Source organism: Pseudonaja textilis, chromosome 12, assembly GCF_049901715.1.
Source record: "Pseudonaja textilis isolate UNSWEBS1 chromosome 12, rPseTex1.2, whole genome shotgun sequence".
Taxonomy (NCBI): Eukaryota; Metazoa; Chordata; class Lepidosauria; order Squamata; family Elapidae; genus Pseudonaja; species Pseudonaja textilis.
This window is the reverse complement of record NC_142001.1, coordinates 5,526,007-5,540,857: the sequence shown is the minus strand read 5'-3', so window position 1 is coordinate 5,540,857 and position 14,851 is coordinate 5,526,007. Positions and strand designations below refer to the sequence as shown.

The 14,851-nt window shown below is 48.0% G+C and overlaps 2 protein-coding genes across 4 annotated transcripts in view; one reads left to right on the top strand and one right to left on the bottom strand.

Annotated features, from left to right (window-relative positions):
* Positions 1-14,851, top strand: part of OPHN1 (oligophrenin 1) — an 88,691-nt gene that overhangs the window by 67,661 nt on the left and 6,179 nt on the right. For all 3 annotated transcript variants that reach the window (XM_026703097.2, XM_087940897.1, XM_087940895.1), the window contains exons 19-20: positions 7,405-7,552; positions 9,266-9,580. In XM_026703097.2, the coding sequence (XP_026558882.1) occupies positions 7,405-7,552; positions 9,266-9,580 (463 nt within the window). The remainder of the gene's footprint in view (positions 1-7,404; positions 7,553-9,265; positions 9,581-14,851) is intronic.
* Positions 1-14,851, bottom strand: part of LOC113453015 (adrenodoxin-like) — a 216,979-nt gene that overhangs the window by 197,561 nt on the left and 4,567 nt on the right. The window lies entirely within an intron of this gene.

The window sequence follows — 14,851 nt, the reverse complement described above, 5'->3', positions numbered from 1 at the left end:
CTTCCTTGTAACATTTCTGTTTTGTGCAACGTGGCCTTGCCAGGCGTTCGAATCCAGCCCCCTTTGCTCTGTCTGACCCAGCAGAACCTGACCCACTTGGGGAGCCCCTTGCAAGTGGGGATTATGGGGAAGGGATTTTCAAAATGGCAAAGGTCAAAGGTGACCCTACCGGTCTTGGCAGTTGTGCGTGTTTTCAGCCCACCAATTTTAATCAATTCCCTTCTGGAAACTGCTGGAATACAGGGGTTTGTTTGTTTTTTTAGCACCTCAGCAGGCAGCTTTCAAGAGACCTTCAGCCAGAGATGGACAGCCAGGGCCCCCCAGGATCCTCCACCCTGTTTGGAGGCCTCAGGCGTGGATCAGAGCAGTAGCCTTGGACTTTCCTTCCTTGCCTGAAGCTTCTCCTGGGGCCTCCCATTCCTGGCACTGGGTTTCACAAGGACCCCGTTTTTAAAATTAAGACCCTGGAACAATACCCTCCTATCCAGAACCAGGCTGGCTTACAATTTGATGGAACCTTTATTTTGTCTTCGTTAAGTTGCATAGTTTTTAGATGGTACTTTATTAATACTAGAAAGCATAATATGATAGGACTGACGGGTTTAGTAGATAATTATGACAATTATCTGTATAATAATTGCATTGTATTTTGATTTTCTAACCGTAGAAAAGGGCTGGGGCCTATGGTATAAAATATATTCTTTTCCAAATGAAGAGATTTCCTGATTTGCTTGTAAGAGAATAAAATATAGTATTGTGAGTTTGAGTTTTCTGAAAATTAACTGGTTGAATGCACATGGAATGAATCTGAAACTAAAAACACAAGTTCGCCCAGGTGGACGTAAAGGTTGACTGTGTGAGTTACCTTTGCTAACATTCCTTGTAGACGGATGGCGTCTGCTCCGTGCCAGAGGTACAGCAGCTGCTTTAGTATTCTCTTAGTGAGAGGCGGATTTTAACTGTTTTCTCATTCCTTCTGTATCTTCCCCCCTTCTTTTGGGTACTTTCAACAATATATTCAGAGATTTAAGGAAGTTACCCACAGTTTCGTTCCCACTTGGATGGCACATCCATTCTGTTTCAGTTCTGGTTCTTCATCTGAAAGCATCTGTTGCTATCAAAAACAGGAAAATTGATTTCCAGTTCAAAACTAGAGATGTATTTCAGATTTTTGGACTTCTGAAGACATGGAACAAGTGGGAGACCAACAGCTGGTCTGCTGGGGCTGCTAGTTGCAGTCTTGGTTTTCTAGACGGAGTCTGGAGTTCGGCTGTAGCTGGACAGGATGCAGGGACCATAAAGGCCAGGCTGCCTTTTGGGTGACACAATTTTCCACAGAATTAAAATAACTCCAAAGCAGCTAGAACAGTGAAGTGCTTTGCTTTCAGATAAGAGGCCCAAGTTTTGGCTTCAGAAAGGTTTTCCACAATTTCTCTAAAGTGTTTGAAGTTTCACAGGAGATTCTAGCCAGCAGAGGGAGGAGAAAATTGGGTACCTGATCCCCAGAGTGACAGTCTCTTAATTAAAAAAGAGACGGTGTCTTCTTGGCCTTCAATTTCTGCTGTGATAAGGTTAAGCTGATAACATTTTATGAGGCTGGGTGATTGTTAAGTGTAGTTCTGAAGTTGATATGTCAACCTGCACATAAGCAAATATTCCAAATGAATTTTTAAGGAGGGATGGTATATAATTTGTAGGTGAATTATGAAGACTCAAAGGACAGAGGAAAATGTTCACTGGTATGGGTAATTATTGCTCTGGCAGCTTTAAACACGTACACTAAAATTAAAATTTAAAAGCTAATCCCACAGGAAACAGTATGTGGTGTTATACAGACCTTGCCCTGGAAAGTGGAGATTAGATCAATATCTCTTCCCTTATGAGTTGTATAAATATAACTTTTAATATAAATATGACTTGGTTCTGCGGATTCAAAGTGCCTCCTGTGTCTGGGGTGGGGGCTGGGGGTGGGTGTCATGTGAATGGTTTGGATTTCCACCTGGAAAAGCCTTTGTGATCTGGGTCAGTTGGATCCCCATGAGAAGCACATTCTTTGTAGAATCCAGTTGATGGATTGTATGAATTTTGCTCCAAGAAACGGAATGTTTCGGTTCGATAAATGGCTCTTATTAAGTTTTGCATGTCCTGCTGATCTCCATAATACTATATTTTGGAGCCCAAGTAGTATGAGATCTATGCACACATTTGGAGATTGTTTTTATTTATTACCAGTATTGCAGTATTTAAGTATTTGGGCTGAAATAACAGGAAGAGAAATAGGTGGGGATGTTTCACATGTTGGTTCAGGGGCTGTGCAAGTCCAACCAGGTGTTGAGGTCCAGTCATTTAAATCACAGCTCCCTGTTATGCCCGAATCAGAGAACTGTGATGAAATGTTATTGGTTTGCTAAACTAGAAATAGTCAGCCACTCACAGTGTCCATCTGACATCTCTGATTTGCAAGCTGCAATGGCTGCCAGTTGGTTTCCTAGGGTGAGCCAAGGCGCCGATTGCCCTCTAAAGCCCTCCATGGTTTCTGACCAGCTGGAACCAGACCTGGCCCGTCTTCTCCTGGGACCCAGGAAGCTCCCCTTCTGCCGCAGGGCCTGCCCAGGGCCTGGAACGAGGTGCCCTCACCCCCACCCCACCCCGGAAACCCAGGTGGTTTTGCCTCACCCATTTATTCGGCCTGGCCTGTGGCAAGGCAGGATGGCGCTTGCTCCACTGGACGTTAAACCTTGGTAGGATGCTTTGAGGCATTTAATAAATTCTCAGGATTGTTCTTCCTTCCTCTTTTTTTTTTCTCTTCTGGTTTGGTCTTGTTGGTTGCTGTATTACACTTACGTTGAGAGGGGCTCCGGGTTGTTTGGAATCAAGTGGCATCGAATACAGCAGAATAAATTCCTGATGAATAAGTTGTAGTATTCCTAGGGGTGGGTGTTACATAACGAGAAAGAAGGTAGGAAGTAAATCAAGTAAAGGAGGGACTTCCTTCGGCCACCCAATCATTCAGTCACAACGGCTTTGTAGAGATTTTTTTTTTCCTTTTTGTGTGTTCAGAAGTTTTGTGACTTCCGGGTGGGGAGGTACCCAGCATCTTCCGAGTCCCAGTCTTATTTGTCCCAAATGCAGCACTCCTGGTGTTCCAGAGCCCATTAGAGATTTAGCAGCTGCTTGACTATATTTGGATTGGGCGGCCGGAAATTTGAAGCAAATAAAATTTGGAGCAAATGAAATTTGGGCGGCATTATTAAAATGCCCTGGCTGGCCCGGTAATTCTGAAAGCAAACTCTGTGCCGTTGCCAGAAGGTATTTAATTTTGGCTGGAGAAATGGGAGGAACAGCTGGCCTCAAGATCTGTGCTGACGGCTTGTACGTATCCATTGCAGTCTTGGACACCAAAGTGGCAGTAAAAAGGGGGTTGGATGGACACAGCGAGCATCCGCCTAATGGATGGCATCAGGGCCCCAAGTTTTTATGGCCCAGATGCCTCATCCTTAAAATGACCCTCAAAAGTGAGACTTTATTTGCCATCTGTCATCACTTCTGGATATCCTGGCAGGCCATCGTGATCCACAGAGAAAATGGATTGCATTAGCTTTGCCTGTCTGGTTCCACGGACTGTCCCTGGGCAATTTCTCTCTCTCTTTTTTTTTAAATGGAGGAGGACTTAATTGACCCTCCATTAGAAGTTGCCTGATTAGCTACGCTTCAAGCCTTTTCAGAGAGGACCAGGTGACCACGCTCATTACCCAAAGAAACATTCTTGTCAGCTGCCTCCTCCTGGGGCGTGTCTGCTTCTACTTGGCGGGGGCAAAGCTGGCTGTGAAAGTTGGGAGAAAGAACCCCCGCCCTATATCCAGTCAGATCATTTCAGAATGGCTACTTCTCAACCTGCCTTGATGATGGAAGGGGCTGGAGGAAGCCACTTCCCAGAAGCCACCAGCACGGCGGCATTTCCTCGCTCTTCTTTGCGTCCAAGAGCTTCCTGGAGATCCCTGGGATCAGCCAAGGCCGTTTTCACAGGGGAAGCCCTCAAGTCACTGACCCACGTAGAAGATTCCTTCCTCTGGGAGAAAGGGCATCTGATGGGTTTTATGGTTTCCATGGGGGGGGGATACAAAAGTCATAGAATCCTAGGGCTGGATGGGACCTTGGAGGTCATCTAGTCCAGCTCCCATGACTGCCCAGCCTTTTCTTGAAAACCGCCGGCGATGGGAGTCCCTATTGGGTATCGTGGTGACCAGAAGCGTAGCCTCACTAGTGCAGCATAAAGTGGCCCTTTCATGTATCCTGATCTTAATGCTATTCCTATAGTGATACAACTTAGGGCTGCATTGGCTGTTTTGGCAGCTGCGGCACACGGCTGGCTCCCACTTAAGCGGTTGTCTATTAGGACTCCCAAGATCCCTCCCACAGTAAATACCGTTGACCTATTCCGTCCCTGTGGTTTTGGGTGTTTCTTGCCTAAGTTTATAACGTTACTTTTCTCATTACTGAATTCCTGGATGGGGTCCAATACTCAAGTCTGTCCTGGATGTTGATCCTATCTTCGAAATCTTAGCTATTTCCACCAGCCCGATGCCATCTGCAAATTTGATGAGTTCCCCTTCTACCCTGTCATCTAAATCATTGATGTGAAGTTGTTGAGGAGTCCTGGGCCAAAGATTGGGTGCTCCATGGCAGGCTTCCCCGAACGTACGGGTTGTTCTGTGGAGAGAACCCTGCACACTGGGTGCGGTTGGTCATCCAGTTACAAATGCATCTGGTGGTGATGCTGTCTACCCCACGTTGTTATTGTATAGAATCAGGAGCAACTCCGCTGAAAGTCACAAACATATGTGCTTAATTAATGTGGCTGGACCACAAACTCTTGCAAATTGCTTTGGAAAAAACAAAACCTTAGTTTGGAGAAATTAAAGCAGAAGATGCCATATTTCTTTCTGTGAGAGAAGGTTTTAAAAATCATGGCATCACGTTTACACAATATATTTTTTACTTCTCCAGTTTAAATTAGAGCAGAACGCGGTGGAAGTTTTGCCTTTTTCTTTTACTGGAAGGTCAGACATCCAAATTGGGTTGGGGGTGTGGAATAAGTTCCTGGGGGCCATTTTATTTGTTTTTAAGACAAATTGTAAGTTGGCCGACAAAAGTAAGCAATCTGGTATTGTAAAAGTCTTTCTCACTAACCTGGAACACAACTTTAATGTCATTTTAATGCATTTCCCAGATTATGGCTACGTCTAAATGGATCAACAAACCATCCAACAATACGTTTCTATCCTAATTGGTAAGGTCACATTTTGAGGGAAAGGACGAACCGTGGATCCTCCCACTTGTGCAGCGCCAAAGGGAAGCGCCGTACGGAGAGCAACCGAAACGCTTAACGCGTACCGTGCCAGATTAGGGGAGCCGTTGGGGGGAAGGCTCAAAGCACCAGAAGCCAGGATTGGGATCCTGAGCTCTCATCCTGCCTTAGGCACAAAGCCAGCTGGGAAGCCTTGGGCCAGCCACTCTCTCTCGGCCCCAGGAAGGAGACAGGCAATGGCAAACCACGCCTGGAATCTTGCCAAGGAAGCTGCGGGGATTAGAAACCAGGAGACCATGTTGGAGCACAAAGCCTGATGGATGGCTTTGGGCCAGTAGCCCTTCTCTCTCAGCCCTCAGGGGGTGGGAGTGGGGGAGGCAGGTCTCTTCCCAAAGAAAATGGGCCGAGAAAATCCCATGGACGGTTGTCAGAAACCAATACTGACTCGGACGCAGAAGAGGAGGAGAGGGCGGGAGGGAGAGCAAACTGAGGCTTGATGTTCTACCTGAACATCAAATGCATAAGGGGGTTTAAATACTGGAAAAAAGTAAACAAAAATGTACCGATTCCAAATGCTGCTTTCTGCAAATAAACGTGTTTCTCATGTGTTTTTTTTTAAACTGTTCATCATAACTTCATCAGACTGAAGAGTGCTAGTAATGTATAATTGAATAATGAATAATTGAAATATTTTGTTGACAGCCATGTAATAAATGCCCTTTTTCTGGCCTAATTTAACAACAATTCTGTTTTTTCGGTGTCATCTGCCTGGATGACTTGTTTATTTGCAGTCTTTTTTGTTATTACAAAGGCTGTGTTTTCAAGATGGGTGACAGAGGCCAGCTGACAAAGACTCAAACATCTTTCCTAAAAAGAAGGGAGAAAGGGGGGCAGGGGGGGTTGGTTCTTCCTGGCTAGAACTTCTTGGAGTTCTAAAGAGTTTCCTTTTGGGCAGCCACTTGGCATCTCTCTTTCCTGACTGGGTTGCAGCCTCACCGCTGTGTAATGTGGCAGAGGTTCAGCAGGTGAAGTGGGGCCTCCACCCTGAGAACTGGCAGGAGCTGTCGGGCACACCGGATTGCAGCAGGATTCCGGCCACCGCAGACTCCTATCTCGCCAGGTGAATGTGGGAAGAGTCGCCTCAGCCCACCTTCGGCAATCTGCAGGGAACTCAATTCGGGATGAGCTCTCCAATCTTGTGCCTTCCAAATGTATTTAGCACTCGAGTTCCACGATCCTCAGCTCTTTCGTTAAGTACGATGCGTGGGAGAGCACAGGAGCTGCAACCGAAGGGGGAAACTTCTGTGCCCCACCCAGAGAGGCAGTTCAGAAGGTTTGAGACGGCGTCCCAGTTTGCTAGCTCTCCGCTCCAAATTCAGTTCTCTCCCAGTCGGAGTTGTAACCTACCTTATGTACGGTCTCGGTTGCCAAGATCGTAGCAGGCTGTGGAACTCATCCCAAGAATCAAAAGAGAATTTCTGTGCAAAGTAATTTGCCCAACGTAAACTATTATGGTTTAAATTTGTGGCTTCCAGCTGGGAGGTGTTGGCGGGGGACTCTGGTGCCACTGCAAAGTAGGAAATTGGACGTGACTGTGGATATTTATGAAATCAAGCCCGAGATGGGGAAAGTGATAGAAATGTCATGCCTCCTGTGATGTTAGGGTTCACAATTCCAAAATTAAAGAATTCCACTTGCAAGAAGTGTGCGGATTAAGATGGCTTTCAAGGGGGGTTAAGAGCATTTGTGAGGGTAGTTGTTGGGGTCAACAGTGGGCTGTAGCTCTGTGTCCTTGTTAGGGTCCACCCTAAGCTGGATGAACCTTCTTACTGATCCATCAGATGCTTTCAGAAAACTTGTTATTGCTTCTAAACATATTCTCCCATTCAGTCAATGAAACAGTTATTACCTCATTGGATGTAGTCTCTCTCTCTCTCTCTCTCTCTCTCTCTCTCTCTCTCTCTCATACACACACACACACACACATGCATACACACACACTCAAATGATATGTCGTAGCTTGTAATCTCTCTGCTGCACAAGAGAGGAGGAGAAGGGTTAAAGTCACCTGCTTCTTCCTACTTTCTGCCTTTCAGATCTATTCTGGGCCTCCTGAAGACAACGCTGCACCCCCCGTGCCGCCACCTCGGGTCGCCACCCGAAGGCACAAGCCCATCACCATTTCCAAGCGCCCCCTGAGAGAGAGACCCCTCTTCTTTGGAGGTTCTGTGGAAGAAAGCGAAGGTGGGTCCCTCGTAGCACAAGTCCTTCCATCACCAGCGGTTGGGTCTTGGTTAGGATCGGGTTCTAATGGTGTTGGGTCAAGCGGTGAGTGCCATTACATCTCATGGGTGGCGTTTTTAGAGTAACAGAAGAGAAATTATACCTGGCGTTAACTTGCAACCGTTTTTGAAAGGGAAATAGTTACTCCAGTCTACCTGACAAAACGTTTTTGGAACTTTGAAGCAGTTATGAACTCTGTTTTCTCATGCAGCAGATCCAAACTGTTGCTGCCTTAATTTCACCCTAAGGCCAGAGGACTCTGATCTCGCTGGCTTACCTAGACTTTGGGTTTGGGGCAACGATGAGATGGGAAAGGGAATGTCTGGACTCCTCTGTTGTTTTGGGTTGCCCTTGATGGAGCAAGGAGATCCTGGCATCTGGGCTCCAGGATTCAGCTGAGGGTTAATTTCCAGCACTCGGTGTGAGGTTTGTTCTGTTCTTCTGGGATTCTTTAGCATGGAGGTACAGCAGCAGCCAGGGACCACTTGAATTGTCACTGTGTAAAAGGACAATTTGGGCCTCTTTTCCTGACCAAACCCAGACGCTCCGTTCTTCAACGCTCAAGTATTTGAGCCTTCAGAAGTTTGAAGTTGTAGGAGAATGTTGTCCTCCGGGGGACTGAGGGAGGCGTGTAGTCATGCTGTCGGCCAGCATTGGGGTTTCCGCTGCAGTTATGCTAGTGGAAGAGGAAAGAGAGCCAGCACACGCAAGCATCTTAAACATCCCATGTGCAGGAGTTGGGCCTTGCAGCACCTACTCTCTGGGGGCAGAGGCTCCGAGGGTAATGGAAGTCAGTGCCCCTTCTGATCCTGCTGGCTGGTGGCAAGCTGGCCTGGGGCAGCCAAGGGTCGAGGGGATGCAGCCTCTTGGAAGCGTGACAGCTCTCCCTTCAGCCCGACTGAATTGGGCAAAAATGGACGTGAACTTACCGATGCCTCCTTCCTTCTGGAGGCAGCTTCTAAAAGCCACCTCCTCCAAATCTTTGCGCTGACGGTGCAGAGGACGTCGTGCCGTCGCCCGAGAGCTCCGTGAAAGCTCAGTCAAGGCCTGGAAGCCGCCTATAAATACATTCCCTGTTTATTACAGTCATTCTTGCTGTTCCTTATGCTAATACTAATTATGAGATTTATATATTCGGATGAAATACGTAAGGAGCCCTTTTGAACACTGACAGGGAAATCTAGTTCCATGGCAATATCGAGGTAGAGGAGGTGGGTTTTTTTTTGGGGGGGGGGGTATTTTAGGGGATTGAAAGGCAGATATTCTTTTAGGGCCCGCTCCCCCCAAATCTTCTTGCTGACTTGGCCGTCTCCTTCTGGGAACAGACTGTTCCTGGACGATCTGTAGGCTCAGAAAACGCCTCAGGTGGCCAGAATTCTTATGAGTTGGCTTTTCCCTCTCAGGTGGCCAGCCGAAGAGCTGAAGAGTCACTATCCAGGTTCGGTAGAAAATACCAGATGCAATCAGGCCCGTGAGGGGAGGGGTGGTTGGAGAGTTTAATAAGATTCAGAGACACCAAGTGAAAAACCGAGGACTTTGCTACCAACTGGAGGCCATGACCTCCGTGGGGAGCGTAGGGCGGCCAGGGTTGACTTTGCGGAGGGTTCCCTCCATTTCTGACTTGCCCGCATGCCGTAAGAATTGACCGCCTGTTCTCTTGGGCTCCCCCTGCAGAGGAGGACAGCTGTGGCCTGGCCCCGAATGGCATCGTTGCTGCCCTCAGCCCTGACGTGCCGAAGCCCCTCCAGCGCAGCCGACTGCAGAGGCCCGGAGAAGCTGACCCAGGAAGGCCCAGCCCAGAGAGCCGTGGAGCTGGGGAGCCCTGCGCAGAGGTGGGCGTGGGAAGGCTGGTGTCCAGGCTCCAAGAAGGAGGAGCAAAGCTCTCCAGTAAACCTGCCAACAGCATCGGGCCAACTCCCCATGCCCTGAAGACCTCCAACCTCCAGTCCAAGAAGCCTGCCCCAAGGCCTGGGGCCAGCTGCAGAGAAGGTGAGCCTGGTGGGTTGGATCCTTCCCCAAGACCTGCTGCATCCTGGCCCCCAGACCTTCCAAGACCCCGGGGCCCCTCAAATTTTGCAGTACAGCTCAAGACTCCATTGGGGGGTGAACTGTGGGTGCCCAGTGGGTCTTCCATCTTCTGAATTAGAACCACAGCTGGCAGATTAACAAATGGTTTATTCTCTTTTTTTCCACCATTTTTCCATTTTGTTTAGTTTCGGTTCTAGCATAGAGTTATTTTTAAGAGAGTTTGGAAATCACATTGTGGTATGATCGTTTTATTTAAGGCAGAGATACAGACAGTATGATGGGTTACGTAAAGCTACAATATAATTCCTCAATTTCAAGTCTGAAACTCCCCAAAATAAGCATTGCAAGCTCTGTGTGTGTCTTGGCTCAGAAAAAGAGAAACACTGATTTCTAGGGCTGAGCAGCCTGAGGGACTTGGAATATAGGGCGACCAAGCCGGTGGGTTTCTGTCCATGACACCAGACGGGGCCACCCTCTTTATCCATGGAGACAAGGACCAGGGGGACCGGAGAGCCTCTCCCGGTATTTGGGGGGGCTGCCCCAAAGAAGAGGGAGGGGCCAAAGCCCCTGAGGGCAGGACAAGAAGCAACGGGTGGAAACCAAGCAAGGAGAGAAGCAACCTGGAATTAAGGAGGCGGAACTTCCTGGCCAGGAAAGCAGTTAACTGGTGGACACAACTTGCCTCCAAGAGTTGAGTACAGGTAGTCCTTGACTTACAACAATTCATTTAGGGACCGTTCAAAGTTACATCGGCACTGAAAAGAGGGACCTGTGACGGTTCTTCACAGTTACAACCTTCGCTGCCTCTCCTGACTGTGTGACCTGAATTCAAATGCTTGTCGACTGACTCCTATTTATGACCGTCGCTGTCACGGGATCCCTTTTTTGGGACCTTCTGACAAGCAAAGACAATGGAGAAGGCAGATCTCCTCAACAACCAGGTTACTAACTGAACAGTTGCAGTGATTCATTTAACAACCGAGGCCAGAAAGGTCATAAAGTGGGGCAAAACTCACTTAACAATAGAAATTTTGGGCTCAAGGGTGCTCGTAAGTTGCACTCCCAACACGGGAGGCTTTTGAGGAGAGGCTGGGCAGCCCCTTGTCTGGAATGGTCTGGGGTTCCCTGCCTGACCAGGGGTTCGACTAGAAGACCTCCAAGGTCCCTTCCAGCTCTCTCATCCCGTTACTTAATTGCGAGAGCACCCAAGAAAGCCACGGCATTTAAAACAAAACAAAACCTGGCAACCATACATCCAAACGATCCTCTTCGTTGGAGGCCTGGGGCCTGGCTGAGGGCGGGCAGGGGGCCTGGGGGGGCTGCTTGGAGGAGCCTCGGATGCTCTGCGTCCTTGGCGCATCGTGGGAGGTGCCGGAAGGACGGCTTCGGGAGAGTTTTTCCCGCGGAGGTTAACAGCTGGACAGGTTCCTTCCGGCAGAAGCAGCCCCCGTAGCATTTAGGACGCTGAAGAGAAAGAGAGATGTCAAGCCATGCTTGGCAAAAGCATTCAGAACCGGCAGGAGGATTTCAGAAGTGGCTTCGCCTAATCTCTGCGTTTTGCGCTAGTTAACCCTTTAGCAGCTGCGTTTTGTACGAACTGTCATTCCTGGGCCTCATTCCAGTCGTCGAGCCAAGATGTTTAATTACTGCGAAATGTCACCCATCCCAGCTGGTTCAGGAAGGTTCATGGCGGCACAGCAGCCTCCGTGGGGCAAACCCTCTGCCGAGGGAGGGGCTGAAGATCCAAGCTGACCCTCCCAGCCGAAGGGAGGGGCGGAGGGGGGGGAAGTACCGCTGAGCCTTAATTTGCAACAATTTTCCTGTTTAACTTGAGATTTTTCATCTGGCAGCATTCAAGGACACTGCAGAGTTTCCTTCCAGTTGGAGACAAAAAAAAAACTCCAGAAGCATCTTCAGGGACTGTTCGTAACACACACACACACAGAGACGTGTCCCTGAAGCGTGCTCTGCTGTATGCCTGCAGGGGCCTCCTTTTCACTTTCATGAAGATTTTGAGGAGCAACAGGAGGAAAAAAAAAATTGGACAATGTGGAGCCTCAAACTGTCATCATGGAATCGATGCCTGTTGGTCACCCACCGCCCCTTTTTTGTAGGCTAATTTCTTCCCCCGGGGAGCAGCTTTGCCAACCTCATTTATTAATCATTCCGTTTGTTTGCCGCTCGTCTCACCCCCAAAGAGACTGTAGGCAGCTTACAATGTTAAAAGGAATAAGCTTATACAAAAACGTGTATATAACAAGAATAGGACACTCTGCACATGCACATTGTCAGCTTTAACTAAAAGATGGGGAGGGAGGAGGCGGGGTCTGTAATTCATCCCAAATGGGAGCGTGTTCGGGGGAGCACTGGAAACGGGAAGAGCGCGTGTGCACTGGAAAGCTGAGCTTCCGGTTTGCAGCGCTCCTGTGTGCACGACCAGCTGGCTAGCGCACATGTGCACGCTGCAGCTCAGAAGAGCAATGGGTGATAGCTGGCATGCCCAGGGAGACAGCTCTGCCTGCCACTTCCGGCACACATGTGCCATAGTTCGTCATCACGGAGTTAATCTTATCCACCACCAAGGTGATGCTCACCCATTGAAGGCCCGGCCAGGTGGCAGAGCCAGGTCTTCAGGCCCTGGCAGAGGGTCAGGGCTCTGGCCTTATTCTGGGGGCAGGAGTGACGGCAGAGAAGGCCCCTCTGGAGCCCACCGGCTGGAATTCCCCGTCTCCTCTTCCGGCATGGGTGGGGTGGACCGCTCCCGTTGGAGTGTGATGCTCCCTGGGCTCTTGCCGTGAAGAGCTTTCAAGACGATAGCCAACATCTTGAGCTGTTTCACCGATGCTCCTCCTTCCTTGAGGTGGACGTCCTTCACGGTGTCCCACTGGTTTCCCGGCCAATCTGCCCCCCCATCACACTGCACCACAATGCGCACAGGAAACGCGGAGAGAACCTTAAGGCTCCCGGGTGGGTGTGTTTTCTGGTAGTTCTGCATCACTTTCTCTTCCTTGCCTGCCTTCTGGGCTGTCGTTGGCTTGGCAGCCCCACCAGCGGGGAAGTCAACTGCAGGGGAAGGCCAAGTCCGCTTTTATTGACCTGGCGGGTCTGACTGGGTTGTCCCTCCTCCCCGTGTGAATTATGGATTAGGGAGGGGCCTGGCTGAGCCCTTCCAAAGGACGCTTGTCTCTAGCGGACTTCAGCCACGTTTTTCTCCTTATTGCTTCGGTCAAGGACTCGCTTTATCTCTGCCAAGGTCACTCTCCTTACCCTTCGCATCCCATCTTGACATCAACTCCAGCTACCTTAAAGCAAAACATATTTAAGACGGCATAAGTTTCACAAGCTTATGAATCCCACAAGAATTTGGTCACGTTTGTATTTATGTGCTGCTGGCATTCAGGACCTCGTAGGAAATCTCAGTGCAGCGGTGGCTGGTCTGGGCCATCGGGATGAATGTGGTCCCGGCCTCTGCTTCCTTTCCTGAGGCTTTGAATCAGGACGGAGGGAGGGAGGGAGCTGCGAAGCCCCTCAGGGTTCCTCCCAACCTGACCACCATTCCTCACAATCACGTTACACAATCAGGCTGCAACTAGATCCCATTTTTCATTCTCCACAAAGTCTTTTTTTTTTTTGGTCGCTTCTTTTTTATTTTTATTATTTCTTTAAAATATTCTATGCAAACTGCCATCGAGGGTAAAGCCATAACATGAAATCTTCCACTGTACAAATCCAAAATCACTATTACCAAATAAAAGGACAAAAGCACCGCAAACTATAAAAAAACACTGTAAAAAATATCATAAAAACAGCGGGAACAGTGAAGAAGAACCAAGTGGGAACTATTAAACAGCATCCAACTCGGTGCAACATCATTAAGACGGATGGCAGAACTAGGTTAAGCAGAAAATGACTTATCTGGTACAAGCGATGATGGAGTCACACACGTTTCCACCAGGTGCTGTAAACGAACATGGTTTGCATCCTGGGTCTTGACGTTTCATCACAACTACCCACAGCCGTGGTCGTCATGCATCAACAAAAGATAAATTGTCAAGAAAAGCTACAGAGGGCATGTTTGGCAAATGTATGGCCCTCTCAACTTCATTAGAATAGAATTTCTACCACAGTTAAAAATCTTCCTCGGTACAACTGTTCAATTATTCTGAAATGCTGAGTATTAAAAAAAAAAATCAGATAATTTTCAACTGTTAGTCAAATTGCTCATAGTTCGGATTGAGAATATAACGTAACTCCAATGCTAATTTTGTTTCTTTGCATTTCTGTATCTTCAATTTTTGTGTATCTTGCCACACCACAGAATTTTATTTCATACCTGGTAGCATTCCCAACCTTTCTGTGTCGGCTACTATACAATTGTTATTAGAGCTCTTTCTGCTTTCTGATGGCAAGAAATACAGGCAGCTGCAATGAGGCATCATTTCAATCAGTTGGCACATTTCAAATAATATTGAAAGGGTTCTTTTCAAAATAGAATTTGTGGTCAGCTGCTCCATGGTATTGGAAAATGGTTCTAAGACCTTCGGCATATGTTTTTCCCATTAGAATCAGAATAGAGCTGGAAGGGGTCTTAGAGGTCTTCCAGTCCAGCCCCCTGCTCAAACAAGAGACCCTATACTATTTCTGACAGATGGCTGTCCAGTCTCTTCTTAAAAACCTCGAATGATGAAGCACCCACGACTTCTGAAGGCAACTTCTGTTCCACCGATTCACTGTCCTCACCATTAGGAAGTTTCTCCTTCCTTCCAGATTACTTCCCTTCTTGATTAGTTTCCATCCATGGTTTCATGTCCTGCCCTTTGGTGCTTTGGAAATAAGTTCTTTGTGGTAGACTCTCAAATACTGGAGTATGCGATCAGGTCACCCCCTGGTCCTCCTTTTCCCTAGACCGGCCAAACCCAATTCCGGCAACTGTTTTTCGTACGTTTCTGCCTCCAGGCTTTTAATCATCGTCGTTGCTCTTTGCACTTTTTCCAAAACTGGATACAGTATTCCAGGTTGGTTTTATAAGGATTTATAAAGCAGTACTAATACTTCGTGTGATTTTGAGTTTATGCCTCTGTTTTTACAACCAAGGATTGTATTAGCTTTTCTGGCTGCCGCCGCACATGGCTGGCTCTTGTTTAAGTGACCATCCACTCCAAGGTCCTTCTCGCTGTTTTTGAGCCAGATTTCGCCTAATATCTATTTGTACCTTTGGCTTTTCCTGCCTAG